The following is a 15,982-nucleotide window of genomic DNA, read 5'->3' as shown; positions in this document are numbered from 1 at the left end:
AAAATGAGTTAAAAACAAAACACAAATTCCTAGAAAAAATAAATAATTAGGACATGGCTGTATATCATCTTCATAACCACAGCCTCGGAAGTAAGAATTGTTTAGACATAGTTGTTCCTGTTATAGTAGTTGTAATATTCTTATCATCACTCATGTCTGATAACCTTTCTGTACTTAATACTGTATATACTTTTACCACACTATGTACAGTGTGTACAATGTTTTTTAAATATATTTTTCATATTTCTATTATTATTACTGTTATTATTATTATTATTATAGTGTGTTTGTTTTTGTACCTCTGTTGACTCGGAGAGCCCTGCAAAAATAATTCCAATTTGTCTGGACTGCTTGTCTATAGGCACAGATAGAATACATCACAGATAGGACGTACTCACCACTGGGGATTAACGGGACTACTGTGGAGAGGGTGAGCGGGTATAAATACCTGGGAGTCCACATCACCGAGGATCTGACATGGTCAACAAACACAGACACTCTGGTGAGAAAGGCAAGGCAGCGCCTCTACCACCTCAGGCAGCTGAGGAAATTTAAAGTTTCCCAGAGGATCCTTCAGTCCTTCTACTCTGGAGCTGTAGAGAGCGTCCTGACAGGAAGCATCACAGCCTGGTTTGGCAACTGCTCCGCTCAGGACAGGAAGGCTCTGCAGAGAGTAGTGCGTTCGGCTGAACGCACTATTGGAACTACACTCCGCACCCTGCAGGACTTGTACACCAGGAGGTGCAGAACCAGAGCCGGCAGGATCATGAAGGATCCTCACCACCCCAACAACAGACTGTTTCAGCTGCTGCGGTCAGGCAGGCGCCTCCGTAGTCACGCTGCAAGAACAGAGAGACTGAGACGGAGTTTCTTTCCTCAGGCCATCAGGACTGTGAACTCCGACCTCACCAGGACCCCCACATAGACCCACACAACTGCCCCTCTTAGGCACACACACACACACACACACACACACACACACACACACACACACACACTTACTGTAAATATTGTGTTGTTTTTTATTTGTAAATAGTGTGTACTTGTTGCCCTTGCACATTCCTGCTGAGCATTGCCACTTTCATTTCACTGCACACCCTGTGTGTGTATGTGACAAATAAAACATCTTGAATCTTGAATCTTGAATCACCAGCAGTACTAAACAGTCTATAAATAACCTGTGAACATATTCTAGTATGGAGCATAAGGGTTATTTTAGCACATCTTTTTTGATAAATTGACAGTGATTAACCTCTGCTGCAGTGAACGAGTGTTACCCTAGTTACCTGGCTGGCCCCTCAACGGGAACACATCTGTGAAATGATCAGTAAAGTAATGTAATGATCAGTAAAGTAATGTAAAGTAAAGTGTGAAAGCAGAAAGTATATCCCAACATGAGCATGCTTGTATTGTTTGCAGTTGAAGCACAAAATAGCAGTTTATTCATTTGATAAAGCAACAATTAACGTGTCTATTCCCAACCTGCGGTATCTAAAATTGGGTCAGATCACCATCTTTGGACTTGATGAAACATCGGGCTTTCCGATGAGTCTTTGAATGCGTCACCAGGAGCATGACGTAAGGGGAGGGGCTTAGACCCTGGCCACAATGCCGCCTGCTGGTATACAACACCAAATACTCTTTAACCTCCCAGTGCACAAAACCTCTTATCTCGATGCTTCAAATGATGCATTTTAAAATGGGTAAACGCAGAGAACAGATACAGGAAGAGTTTGCACAACTCACGTGACTTTCACACGTCTCCTTTTCATTGCAGTCACGTGACAGGGTTACCGCCACATCCTTTTCCCATAACCTCGCTCATCTTCCAATGGTCTCGTCACCCACACACCGTTACTGTCCCCTAGTCTAAGCATCAGAGTTGCCCTCTTGGCCTAAAGCATTATCAAGTTCATATGTTCTAGTTACATCATCGCTTCAAATCGGAGGCGGGAAAAAAATTAATTGTGCCCCAGAATCACAAGCAGAACCAACACACTTGGTTGAACTATACAACCTAAACAAAGAGGGTTTAGTCTTCTCAACGACAGTCACAGTGGTGTGTTGGATGTCATTACATTGTGCAGGTTTTTCATAATGTGTCCATCTCCTTTAGAGGATCACAATTCAAAGTTAGGACTTTCACACAGAATGAAAACCAGCATTTACACATTTGAAGACCAGAGAAAATTAAGTTCCCTGAAAGCACAAGACCCCAAACACATAGTAGGCCTATTCCCTGCGATATGGTCTGGTAAAAATGCCACGCCCATAATCCTGATGGAGGTAGTGCCGAGTGAGTTATCAACAGTAAATATCAACCTGCTTTGGAGCCAAAAGACATCTCTGCATTCTCTTTGTCTCCGGTCCTGAGCTCCATCACCTCTGACCTCATCGTACTGCAATGTACCATCTTTATTTTATAGAAGAGAACTTGTTGTCCTGGATGAGACTCATCGAAAGACCTGGAATCAAGAAACATAAATTGTCTTGTTTCTGGAAGCAATGGAACAAGTGTTTGTATGTTTTTTTAAATCCCGAGTGACCTTTTGGCTGCAATGGTTGGACCCGTGTCCTCGTATTGTATTGTATATATTGTTGTTGTATTTGTGTTTGTTGTTTTATGGACCCATGAGTCTGGAATAAAAATAATAATTATATATATAAATAAATCAAACCTTTCCCCCAAAAATAAACAGTTCAGTCACAGACTGGGTTGCTTCGCAAATACCATTTTATTTGCTCAATCCGTGTTAGAATTACTTTATTAACATTGTTATTACATATACGTTCCTTCTGTATTTAAATATGATATACAAAATGAATGGAAATCAGATGATATTAGTCAAAGTGACCTGTACAAAGATCAGCCGAGAGCAAAAGTTATGGTCTACCGTGTTCCAACAGTTGTCATAAAGAGTGAGCGAAGTAAAATGAGGACAAAGAAAAAAGAAAGTCAAAATATTATTTACAAAGTGAAAATAAAAGAAAGCATAATCTTGTTTAAAGGACAAATTAGTTGTGAAAAGACGTTTTCATAACCATCACCTGACAGACAACGGTCACCAGTCCTCGTCTGGATCCTGGTCACAAACATCTCGCGTCCTCTCAGCCTGTCAGTAATCAGATCTGAAGGTTTACAGTAGCACCCATTGACGTATTGGTTAATTGTCTCACCAGTATTTGACCACTTTTGTGAACACGGGCATCAAAAACACCCAGAATAAAAATGACTCATTAGAGATTTATAATGCAATTCTGAGTTTGTTATAAAAATCCAAAACGACAGACATCTAAACGATCCATGGCATGCAGTAGCACGTTAACGTCTGCTGTTCAGGGCCTCGGTGAGTCATCAGCTGGTTCACTACGCATTCAAATAAGGCAAATTAACAGAGAGATGGATCCAGAAATACCATGCAGACGAGATGAAGACAAAAAGTAAACACTGTCGTTCTGGAGGGCTTAAACGCCGAGCCACTCGGGCTGGGAGAAGCCTTTTCCATTCGTTTTAAGCTCTTCTCATTTGAAACACAACACATTTCATGTTAAACAACTTCCCAAACTGAAGAGGAATCAACAGCAGCTGCGTCGAGACGTCACCGCTCAGTCCCCATTGGCATTAGTGGTTTACGTCTTTAGAGCACAGACTATTGGCTGCTGTCACAGTAGTCAACATAGTTATCAAAAAAAGGTTCTAGAAAGATCGGATATTGGTACACAAGAGAGATCTGTACATTATATAACTTGGGGACGGACAAAAGCTCAAAGCTGGTTTTCATAATAGTTACTTTATCAAGGCGAATACTTTGTCATTTCCAAATGGTGTCAGATATTTTGTCCATTAAACATGTATTTTTTTTATTTATTCCAACAACATCCAGCTCATCCACGACAGCATAGTGATCCCTCAGAGGATAACGCGAAGTAAGAACCTTCCAAAGAAAGAGTGAGGAAGCAACTCATTGGTCAATACGAACTCCACGAGCTGCAGACCGAGTCCGTCTTGATCGTATTCTTGACTCTAGAATGGCATGAAACCACTTTGTTTCAGACTAAACGGAGAAGTAGAGACTGGGTACAGCTTACGGAGCGTCAGAGACGATTCTTAATCTATCAAGTCTCGCTGCTATATACTATACTAAGTATTTGGCACCACTGGTCCAGATAGATAGTATCAGTTTGTCTTGTACGGTTCTTGAGTGACAGCTGATACATGCAAATTACCATGTATAATACAAAAAATATATATAATAAAGTAATCCAAAAAAAGAAACTCAAGGTGACTGAACCTGGCTTTAAAGTCAGATGGAGTCAATTTGGATGAGAGAGAGAGAGTCTGGTTCACTTCAGTTTGCAGCAATGCTGCGATTCAGAACCTTGAAAGCCTCAAGAACCTCTCTTTTAAGAAAAGTGGACCAAGGCGCACGCGCACACTGTGTGTGTGTGTGTGTGTGTGTGTGTGTGAAGCTGACGGTACCTGCAGACACGCTGCAGCCCACACGGGAAGAGCTGCTCAATATTGAGAAGAGACTGCCACCAAAACGTCAGCACTGCAGACACAAAAACACTTTCACCTGCATCTCTTCACACACAAAAAGGGGGGAAGTTGTGCCCCTTCTCCATCCCCCAACTCTCTTCTTCTCTCTTTTCCCCAGCTCCTCTACAAGTTGACCAGTTCATGTGCAACAAACTGTTTGAGTCTCTCCAGATACTGTCCATAGAGCTCTACGTCGTTGTGTCCGGCCCCCTCCACCCAGAGCGGCTCCACGGGGCGCTGGCAGCGTTCGTACAGCGCCAGGCCGTGGGAGAAGTCGATGACCTCGTCCTCCGTGCCGTGGATCACCAGTACGGGCGACGTCACCTTGGAAATCTTGTCGATGCTTTAGAGTAAGAAAGTAAGCAGATGCAGTTAGCACGAGAGGTAAGGAGGACAGATATGATGCAAACAAAGTAAACCTGGGTTGAGCTCTTGGAATTAGAAATTAAACTGCTTTTATTTCATCACCAAAAAGAGGAAAAGAGGCAGATCTAGTTCACTAAGTGACCACCAGAGGGAGCTGTTGAACATATATTTGAAGCACTAATGACAATAATAAGACAAACAGAGGCATCTAAATGCATACGCCAATGTTTGCGAGCTTGTCTGAGTGTTTATTTATGAAAATCCAAGTTTTTGATTCCAATAGCTGTGCATGGAGAATGTGTGCCTGTCTGTGGTTTTCTGCGATACACTTGGTCTGGCTTTCACAGGAGCCGTCTGTCTCACACAGTGCACTCACTTTGGAAAGGCGTCACAGCAGTAGGTCTTCTTGGTGTCGGGGAAGGCCACTCTCATCCCAGAGGTGAGCGGGGAGTGGAGGATGACTGCAGCGCTCTCATAGCGGGAGGCCAGGTCCACAGAGGGCACGGTGCCGATGCTCTGGCCGTACACGATCACGTTCTCCGGGCGGATGCCATAGCTGCAGAAAGGACACAGAACATCTGTACTTCACTTCGCTGATCATGTTCAGAATATTTACGAGTAGCAAGACATAAGTCCTTTTGACTTCACGTCTCAAAGACGTCATAGATCCCATCTGCTTGATGGACCGTGGAGGTCTGGATGGTGGAATATGCCGACTACCAACTCTTCAGCCACTCTGTCGTCTTCATTGTGTTGTTCCTGTGTTTTAATTAGTGTGTAATGATTCCTTCTGGTCACATGACATCTATTACACCTGTCCATCCTGGAGAGAGATCCTCCTCTGTTCTCTCCTCAAGGGTTCTGACCTTTTACCCTGAAGGGTTGTTTGGGAGTTGTTCCTGATCCCATGTGAGGTCAAAGGTCAAAGGTCAGGGATGTCTATGTGTACAGATTGTAAAGCACTCTGAGGGGAATTTCTAATTTGTGAAAATGGGCTATACAAATGAACTGAATTGAATATGCAGGTAAATCTTCTGAGTTATTCCACTGGCAGACATCCAGTTGGGCATTGTGTTGATAATAAAAAGCAGCTTATCTGGCCGATATTGTAAAGTGGAATCTACCTTATTTATTTGTGTTTTTCAAGGTAAACGGCTAACTGTTTGTAAGCACGATTTTAGAGTTTGCTTGTGTTGGGTTAGGATGTTTGTTTGCATGCTACACACCTGTGTGGCGACTGAGACTTACTCCTACTCTATTATAGGCTGCAACGTCACCCAATAGTGACTCAGTGATTATACTGCCTCCTTAAATGAGCACAGCGTGATGGCAAACAGCCACGGCTAAGTGGCTGTTATCAAAGCAGCTGTAGTCTCGTGCTTCAGAGGGAAGGAGGGGGCACAAGAGCAAAACAAAAAGAAAGGCAGCTGAAAGACACGGTTCCTGGATCGAGGGCGAAGGGAGGGAAACGAACCGAGGGGAAGACATTCCACAGCCGATTATGGGGAGTGTGACCCGCTCCAACGAGCGGCCAGTCAGCTGACGACCTGAAACCGTGTCTGAGAACACGGCATCGCTGTCTGTGCCGAGCACAAAGCAGCACGACAGAAAGCACCGCTCGACTTTGTGAGGACAATTAGAAACACGAACATTACAGGCTTAACGGTACAGTCTGTGCCGTACACAGCGATCAACACCACAGGCCGACGCCACACAGCTGCGACGGATTATTATAATTAGGAGCGCCACAACACAAGTCTAATACAACGTTTGCAAAGGAACCATCAGCAGTAATGTAGCCGCACATCAACATACAGTCATTTGAAGGAGTATATAAGATCTTATAGTGAGGGCTGAATCAGGCTCACCTGGTCCAGACCTAGAGATGCTGCTAGAGGCTGAGGGGGACGCTTAGGAGACACTGAGCTCCTCTCTCCTCTCTCCTTATGGACGCTTAGGAGACACTGAGCTCCTCTCTCCTCTCTCCTTATGGACGCTTAGGAGACACTGAGCTCCTCTCTCCTCTCTCCTTATGGACGCTTAGGAGACACTGAGCTCCTCTCGCCTCTCTCCTTAAGGACGCTTAGGAGACACTGAGCTCCTCTCCTCTCTCCTTATGGACGCTTAGGAGACACTGAGCTCCTCTCTCCTCTCTCCTTAAGGACGCTTAGGATACACTGAGCTCCTCTCTCCTCTCTCCTTATGGACGCTTAGGATACACTGAGCTCCTCTCTCCTTAAGGACGCTTAGGATACACTGAGCTCCTCTCCTTATGGACGCTTAGGATACACTGAGCTCCTCTCTCCTTATGGACGCTTAGGATACACTGAGCTCCTCTCTCCTCTCTCCTTAAAGACACTTAGGATACACTGAGCTCCTCTCTCCTCTCTCCTTAAGGACGCTTAGGATACACTGAGCTCCTCTCTCCTTATGGACGCTTAGGAGACACTGAGCTCCTCTCTCCTCTCCTCTATTGCACATTAATAACTCTGCTTCCTCCCCGGAGTCCTTTTGACTTCACGTCATAGATCCATCTGCCTGATGGATGGTGGAGGTCTGGATCGTGGAATATTCCTACTATCAGCTATGACATGGCCCTGTTGAGACTCCGCCCCCTGTTGAGACTCCGCCCACTCCTCCTCTCTACCTCTGCCTGATGGAGCGTGGAGGTCTGGATGGTGGAATATGCCGACTACCAACTCTTCATCCACTCTGTCGTATTCATTGTGTTGTTCCTGTGTTTTAATGTGTGTGTAATGATTCCTTCTGGTCACATGACATCTATGACACCTGTCCATCCTGGAGAGGGATCCTCCTCTGTTCTCTCCTCAAGGGTTCTGACCTTTTACCCTGAAGGGTTGTTTGGGAGTTGTTCCTGATCCGATGTGAGGTCAAAGGTCAGGGATTTCTACATGTACAGATTGTACTCTGAGACAAATTAGTAATTTGTGAAAATGGGCTACACAAATAAACTGAATTGAATAAGCAGTTTACCGTTGTGTCAGCTGGTCTTCCCCGATTATAAATAGTGGTGAAAGTGCTGCCGTGGGGTGGGAAAGACTGTTGGGTGTTGTGACGTAAACAGCACCAATAACTCAAGGTGTGCTGATGATAATATACACAATTATTCTCCTGAAAGCTCATCTCAATTATTCAAAATGTTGTTACCGAGTCAAGGAGGTGAGCGATAGCGAGTGAGGAGGTCAAAATCTCAAGTCTTTTTTTCCAAATGTCAAAAAGGACTTTCTGATGTTTCCGATTGGGACGCGTCGCATGATTTAGAAATGTACGTTTTATGTTGCAGGGCAGGGTTAATAAGCTCAGCTGTAGCGACAGGCTACACTATGTTTAGTGGGTAATAACATGAAGACTTTCAGCAACATCAAACCCAAATCCTAAAAAGGAAACTTGACAAGTAATAGAAGGTGCCGAGTAATATGGGAGATGATCAGCTTTGCTCGTTGCCAATCAAAACCGAGGCGTGGCCAGGTCACAGATTCAGGTTGGGTGTCAGTCCTGTTGTTTGTTTACTGTTATCAACAGCTGCTCCTTCATCACAGAGTCCCAGTAACGCCTGGCCAATCCTGAGGCACATAAAAGAGTCACCACACAAAACCAGCTGAGTCACCAGGTGAAGGGACATGGCACGCTGCAGAAAGGCTTTCCCCAAATCCAACGTGACGCCTTTACGCCTCACAAACCGTGTGCCTGTCGGAGTGCTTTGCTCAGGGACAATGAATAATGCAATAGTTCAACCTATGACCTGCTGCTTTACAACAAGGTCAGTCTAAAGCTCTAACCCAGTGGGCCCCAAACTACAGCCCGGATAAGGCCCGCCTCCACATTTGGCCCGGCCCCCTGAACAATACCAGAGACGCATTATGATTTGTATTTTTTGTAATAAAATTTCTTTTTTTTTAGTCTGGCCACGCAAATCCTCGACTAGCCGCTGTCAAATAGAACGGAATAATGGTGAAAAGGTTCGGTAAGAGAATTTATAATGTTATTTATTTCCTGATTTTTTTTCCCTGTGAAGATCCCTGAAAGGGTTATTAATATTTGGTTATGTGGCTTTCTGGAAAACAATACATGTTTACATTTAGGCACCCTGAGATCGTCACACTGTTTATGTTACAAACTGACCCCTGACCCCATCAGAGAAGGGGACAGTTATGTGGCCCTCACAGGAGAAGGTTTGGGGACCCCTGCTCCAACTCATCCTGCCATCTCGGCACTTTGTCGACGGACTGCTGTGGCTTCTGCTCACACATTCGGTAAAGAGGGCGACGGTAGTGCAGATCTGCAGCTGCACAAGAGTCAAGACGGCACTGTAACCGGCGTTGACCGACCCACTTCCACACGAGACGCAACTACTCCAGTTCGACATTTTCTACTGCAGCCAACGGTCCACCCGACTCGTTCTATTAGCCTGCGTAATCGTTGGTACAATAATGGAGGCGTGCGAGGGTGCCAACGTTGCTGAATCATCCGATCCCCTCCCTGCTCAGGTGAAGGGAGTGGCTAATCCACCGTGGCGGAACAAAGGAGCGCGGGAGGAGAGTGTCGGTGAGCGGTTTCAGGTTCGCCCGTTGGCCAGGCGACAGGCGGCTGGCCTCGGTCACATGACCGTGTCAACACTCGGGAGAAGAGTCATTTGCCATCTGCCGAATCATAAAGGAGAAAACGATTAGACGACAGAAGCACAACAGACTGTTGCTGTCCTGGCTCCTGATTGGTGGAACGAGCTCCCCACTGACAGCAGGAAGTCTCCACATCTTCACCGGAGACTAAAAACACATCTTCAGACTATATCTGGATTAAAACTCAGATTAACACTTCAGTGGCACTGAAATGGCTCTTACCTATAGTATTACTTATAGTACTACTCATAGTATTACTTATGGTACTTTTGTAGTTCTACTTTCTTGAAGAAATGTTACTTTCTGTATTCTTGTTGTTCTTCGTTTGTTCTCTTGGTTGATTCACTTATTGTAAGTCTCTTTGGATAAAAGCGTCTGCTAAATGACATGTAATGTAATGTCATGTAATATAATGTCATTTAACAAGACTCAACCCAACTGGTTCGAAATGCCAAATAAAATCAGAAAAAGACACTGAAACGTCTCATGATCTGATCCAAGAGAGATCTGCAGGAAGCAGACCAATGAGGCAACGCAGAGACGCCTTTTACTGTGATAAACAACGTCGAGATGATTTGTGCTTGGCGGGTCAGAAGGTTGTTTTGTTCAATCACAGACAGACAGTTCTGCATCCGGCACCGCCCTCAAACCCCCAGACAGACAGCAGAGCCCAACAGGCACATAACGCAGGGAATGAGGGGGTCTTAGCAACACTAAGCTTAAAATATTAGTCAAACAGCATACAGGCAAAAGATTAGTGGTAATATTGCACACGATCTTCAATCATATTCACCCCATCAAGACACATGCCGTGTGCACCATTAAATCAGCCATATTAAGAAGAAAGAAATCGATTCTTTCTTCCATTCAGTCTTGAACATTTATGACTCAAAGCAGAAAACTCAATAATCAACGTTATGATGCTGTGACACCGAGCTGTCCGTCCATCACCGCGGAACGCAACAGACGTTAATATGTTTAATATCCAAACCGAGATGCAGCGTCCATCACAACGTCTCTACGTCATGCCGTCACTGAGGAAAGCTGGTCGGGTGGGAGAAACGGCTCAGAAGACTCACCGTGAACGTTTAGTTTATTAATGTATAGTTTTAGAACATGGTCCAGGAAGAATTATTTTTGTACCAGAGACGAATACTTAGTTCCAATAACAAGGGGATTTGTTTGAAGACTATATTATTCATTTCATATATTCTATATTTAGAATAAGGGCAGCTTGTTCCGTCAAATTATGTTTTTACTACAATTATGATGCTACAGGCCCAATATTGAATAAATAAAAAACGGAAGTAAATGTGTATATTTTTGAAATTATTAATAATTACAAAAATGCAGCGTTTAAAAAAATAGCAGATAGTCAGTGAGAACAAAAATAAAGTCAAACGATTGAAAAATGTTGAAGCATTAAGATTAATTCAATAATCTAATCGTCGCCGTCTGAAATCGTGAGGTGCCCGAGAGATTCACACCTCTACATATCACATCACTCTTTTTTTAAAACCCTTTGACAGTCCGTCAGTCCATTTCTTTTCTGAGGTCTATTTTGTAGTTTTACAACTGTATAGATTTCTTTATTAATATATTTATATATATTCTAACATCTAGGCTTATTCTTATCCTTCATAATTATATAAAATTAAGTCAAGCCACTTTTCCTTCACACAGAAAAGGAGTTTGCCCTGTGACATCATTCAGGCATGAATGTTTGTTTTTAGTGCTCTTACTCCAACGTCCCGACAAGCTGGCGTTCAGACTTGCAACTTGGCTTTTAAAGAGTTTTATGCAGTATGCACGCAAGTTGAGGCTTCTTCAATATCGAGTTCTGTCCTTGTTCCAGAAAGTAGCTCATCAGATCTTGAAGTGCCTTATTCCCTGATTAACCGACTAAGACATGCCATACATTAACTGAGATCGACGTGGGTCGATACCGGCTCCGCCCTTTTTAAAGACGGCGATTACATTTCCGCACCGGTCTTGATTGTGTGTCGGAGTTTCCTTGGTGAAACAACAAAAATAATAAAGCACGACTTTTTTTTTTTTAAAGTGGAAGACAGCAGCCTCAGGTGCTTTTCTCTCTGAAGTAATGCAGCGCTGGCCGCCAGGAGAGCGGGTTCTTATTCACAGCAGTGGCCCATTTCCTGTATGCACAACTTTTATACATCAAGAATTTCCAGTTTAACTTGTCAGCTTCCTGATATACATTTACGTATAACAGAAGGCCACTTCTCTAAGAGTCGTGTAACATGTAAAAGTAATGCCGAGAGAGATTTACAGCTAAAGAACAAAGAAACATCACCATTGTGTTGCGGCCCTCCCTGTGTTCTACATCAGCACTGTTGAATACCTGCAGTGCCACACAGGAGTGGCATCCACAATAGATGCCTATTTTTTTATTATCTTTATGGTCGACTCTTCTCTCCCTTGCATTTAGTTTTTGTGAGCCAAAGTTCCCCATCTCCTCTTTCAGTCATTTGTTTATCTGCCAGCAGGAAATACAGAAATATCGAGGGCTACTGGATGAACTTTAATTTCCACCCCATCCATGTAAACAAAGAGGAAAAGATATGATACGTTATATACACATACGCGCAGAGGTCGACTACAAAGTGCTTACTCGGTGCCGTCAACATTCAAAACCTAAAGATATTTAATTTGAGATCACGTGAAATTTTAGAGATGTTGGAATGGGACAATGTTTGACACTCGTTTGAGAAATGCCCCATCAATATATGTATTGCCAATTACTCAAGTAATCATTTCAACTCAACATATGTGCATGTATTGAATGTGTGTGGGACCGCACTCTCTCCTGGCTAACTTGTCCCAAAGACTTGGAGTACAAAGCCGATGGTGTTATGAAAGGACACACGAAGGAGGCGAGAGGGTTAGACGCGGTATGAAGGATGTGAAGGAGACGTGGTTAAATTGATGAACGTTGTTCAGGACTAAATCAGACTCGCTTGTAGTGCGAGAGCCTTTGGGATCCTGGACAGATGTTAGTCGAATTATTTTAAGGAAACGTGAACAATATTTTTCGGCAGGTTTTTTTTTTCATCAGTTTTGAACATCATGAAAAGTGAGTAAAAAAAATGAAGAAAACAATTAATTAGTGTACCAGGGTATCTTAGTAACTCATTCATTTTAAACTACATTAATTTACTGTAATAGAGCAGAGATTAAACACTGAATATTATTATTACTTATTAAACCAAAGAGTCCAAGGGTTCTCGTTTCAAAATTACTACAAATGCAGTTACCATGAAAAAGAAGTACGGCATATTTAAAACTTACATACGCTATTGACCAATAAATACAGTTTCTATTTATAGCCTGCAGAGCAGAACGACGCAGCAGAGCACCGACTCACACCTCCATGTGTCCAGCGTAATTATAGAAAACACATTCCTGTTACCCCCCATAAAAACATCACGTCGTCTCTTCTAATCCGTTCTCCAATAATCATCTCTCCACCAACTCTTCATGTCTTTGACTCTTTCCATCTTACGTCGTCCCCCTTCCCTTGCTACTCACTCACGGCTTTAGACATTCACACCATAGGAAGCCATGAAAGCTTTGCATTGTGGTTATTCACAACATCTCACAAAAGCTGTCAGACGAGAAAGACTCGACCAGATGGTTATTTATATGACCCTTACTATTGTCACGAACAGCACTGTTCAGCATTTTCGTGTTTGTTGTGTTACTTCCCTTTCCCCTTAGGTTTAATGGTTCCGCTTGAAGGTTAAAAAAAGAAAAAGGTGTGCAACGCTTTGCCAGTGTTCATCCATTTCTGGGATTTTGCTCCACCTCCTAAAGAGTGTTTGATCAACATTACCATCAAAGTTTTATTTTGTCACCTTGTGAGAAATCAAGTTTAGGGTCTGCATGCTATTCAATTAATCTACCATCAATGCATGGATGGATCTTCATCTCTCTATTGCACATTACTAACTGCTTTCTCCTGAGGTCCTTTTGACTTCACGACTACCAACTACGCCATGGCCCTGCTGAGACTCCGCCCCCTGCTGAGACTCCGCCCACTCCTCCTCTCCACCTCCATCTGATGGACCGTGGAGGTCTGGATGGTGGAATATGCCGACTACCAACTCTTCATCCACTCTGTCATCTTCATTGTGTTGTTCCTGTGTTTTAATGTGTGTGTAATGATTCCTTCTGGTCACATGACATCTATGACACCTGTCCATCCTGGAGAGGGATCCTCCTCTGTTCTCTCCTCAAGGGTTCTGACCTTGTTTACCCTGAAGGGTTGTTTGGGAGTTGTTCCTGATCCCATGTGAGGTCAAAGGTCAAAGGTCAGGGATGTCTATGTGTACAGATTGTAAAGCACTGAGGGGGATTTCTAATGTGTGAAAATGGGCTCTACGAATAAACTGAATTGAAATAAAATGAATTCCTGACTGCTAGTGAAACAATGCATCCTTTTTCTGCAGGCCGTTCCAACATCTGTGTACAGGTGTGCCCATCTCCCCTCCATCACGTCTCCTTACCGTGAGCGCAGAGCCTGCCAGGCGGCGTCGACATCGGCGTACAGGTTCTTCTCAGAGGGTTTTCCAGAACTGGCCCCGTAACCCGAGTAGTCGTAGGAGAAGACGTTGCAGTTGATCCGTGAACCCAGGCCGATGTAGAAGCTGCTCATCTGGCCCAAGTCCACCGCATTGCCATGGGAGAATAATAGAGTATATCGAGCACTGGGGGAGCAGCGGACAAACATACAGGCGATGCGGTTCCCTCTTGTCGTGCTAGTCATGAAACACTCGATGGCGTCCTTCTCGCGGGTCGAGTACTGCCAGTCGGCGCGCTCGGAGAGGTGCAGTGTCCAGCGGCTGCCGCTGTCGTCAGACATGAGGCTGTAGGTGGGCTCCGGAGGCAGGAAGGCCAGCTTAGAGGCGATCTTGCTGGGGCACGGCGGACAGCAGAACAGGCAACATATCTCGCTGAGGGATAAGTGGTTCATCCTCAAGATGCTGCGACAGGGAGAACGACAAATTGTTAAACTTGAAACGGATACTTCCATCAGTAGATTAAATTACAATATAACAAGAGAGAAAATGGATATAAACACACCAAACAATCGCGGCTGGGCTCTTTTAAACAACTGAAAACACAAATTAGCCTCTGCATCCCCTGCAGATTGAATGGCGCTCACTCCAAGAACATAAATACTTGTCTTTGTGAAGTGGAAACGCAGGAACTGGAACTGGGGGCTAAACCCAGGCTGGCGTCCAGTCACTTCTCCAGAATGCATAGCTCTCTTCAGGCAGAGAAGAAAGATGACGCTGATTGAGTGTTTGTTCCCCATCTACCTGGGGGCTCCACTGTGTGCCCTTCCTCGCTCACACACCTATATTGCGTTTCACAGATTTCCAAATGTTCTCCCATTTTTATAGAATAACGGTTTACACTTAAAGCCTTGGAAATTGTCACGTGTATCATTTCCTGATCCACATTTTTCCACAACCTTCAAGTGAATTATTTTGTAATGCTCAACCTTTTTTAGTTAACCACTGGACCTTTCAAAAGATACAGGTGTAAACCGGTCACATCTACATCACACAGGTGACTTCAATACACGCGAATCACCTGTGTGCGCTTCTCTAAACAACTGCTCGTGCAGAGAACATGTCTGATGGACGGTAGTTGCAGCCGCGTGTGATCTATGGATGCCGTGTCAGCAGGATGCTGTGACACAGCGAACGGAGCCCCGCACCGACTCACCGTAAAATGGTGGAGGCAGCAATATGTTTGAAGAGATAACAATGACATGCGCGTGTGCTTTATGCTACAGAGCAGAATTAGTAGTATTATTATTATGAACACAAGCTGGACCTGGAAGGCGGTGGACGCTCGTTTTGCTTTCAGGAGACGGTGTTGGCCAACGCTCCGTCCTCCGGGTCCGGGTGGTGCAGGTTTCTGTTCTTCTTCTCCGCTCGGGGTTCTCACCATATGGTCCTGAATGATAACGAGGTATATTCATTCACACGGTTTCAGTATATTCTGCAATAAATAAAGTGCGAACGTTAACACGGTGTTCGTCTCAAGACTGTCGGTTGTCGGAAGTATCGCTTGCCTCTGAAACATCACCGCTTCCTTTCCGTCGTGAACATATTTCTGCTTGTTTTCCTGGCTCGAGGGAGGAGGGATTTCTTCTTCTTCTTCTGCTTCTTTTTTAACGGCGGTGGCATCCATATGATTGGTGCATTACCGCCACCTTCTGGAGTATTAATGTCGGTTGACGCTTTACCCTCAAAATAAAACAAAAATAAAATTAAATATATTGAATTAAATTAAAATTAAAATTAACCCTCAACCCTACATTTCAATTATACCCTATAATAAACCCCTGTGTCCTTTAAGAACGTGAACAGTACTCTAATCTGTGCTCTCCCACCCATGCTCA

General features: G+C 44.1%; 1 protein-coding gene across 1 annotated transcript; it reads right to left on the bottom strand.

Annotated features, from left to right (window-relative positions):
- Positions 1-2,709: 2,709 nt before the first annotated feature.
- LOC130197210 (alpha/beta hydrolase domain-containing protein 17B) lies at positions 2,710-15,658 on the bottom strand. Its single transcript, XM_056419769.1, has 4 exons — positions 15,412-15,658; positions 14,073-14,549; positions 5,283-5,462; positions 2,710-4,883 (listed from the first exon to the last, which is right to left on the bottom strand). The coding sequence occupies exons 2-4, from the start codon at positions 14,537-14,539 to the stop codon at positions 4,664-4,666; spliced, it is 867 nt and encodes a 288-aa protein (XP_056275744.1). The 5' UTR covers positions 14,540-14,549; positions 15,412-15,658; the 3' UTR covers positions 2,710-4,663.
- Between the last annotated feature and the right edge of the window lie 324 nt (positions 15,659-15,982).

The sequence above is a fragment of the Pseudoliparis swirei genome, chromosome 7, assembly GCF_029220125.1.
Source record: "Pseudoliparis swirei isolate HS2019 ecotype Mariana Trench chromosome 7, NWPU_hadal_v1, whole genome shotgun sequence".
NCBI classification, from domain to species: Eukaryota; Metazoa; Chordata; class Actinopteri; order Perciformes; family Liparidae; genus Pseudoliparis; species Pseudoliparis swirei.
Note: the sequence above shows the minus strand (reverse complement) of the source record. Positions and strands in the feature narration are given on the sequence as shown.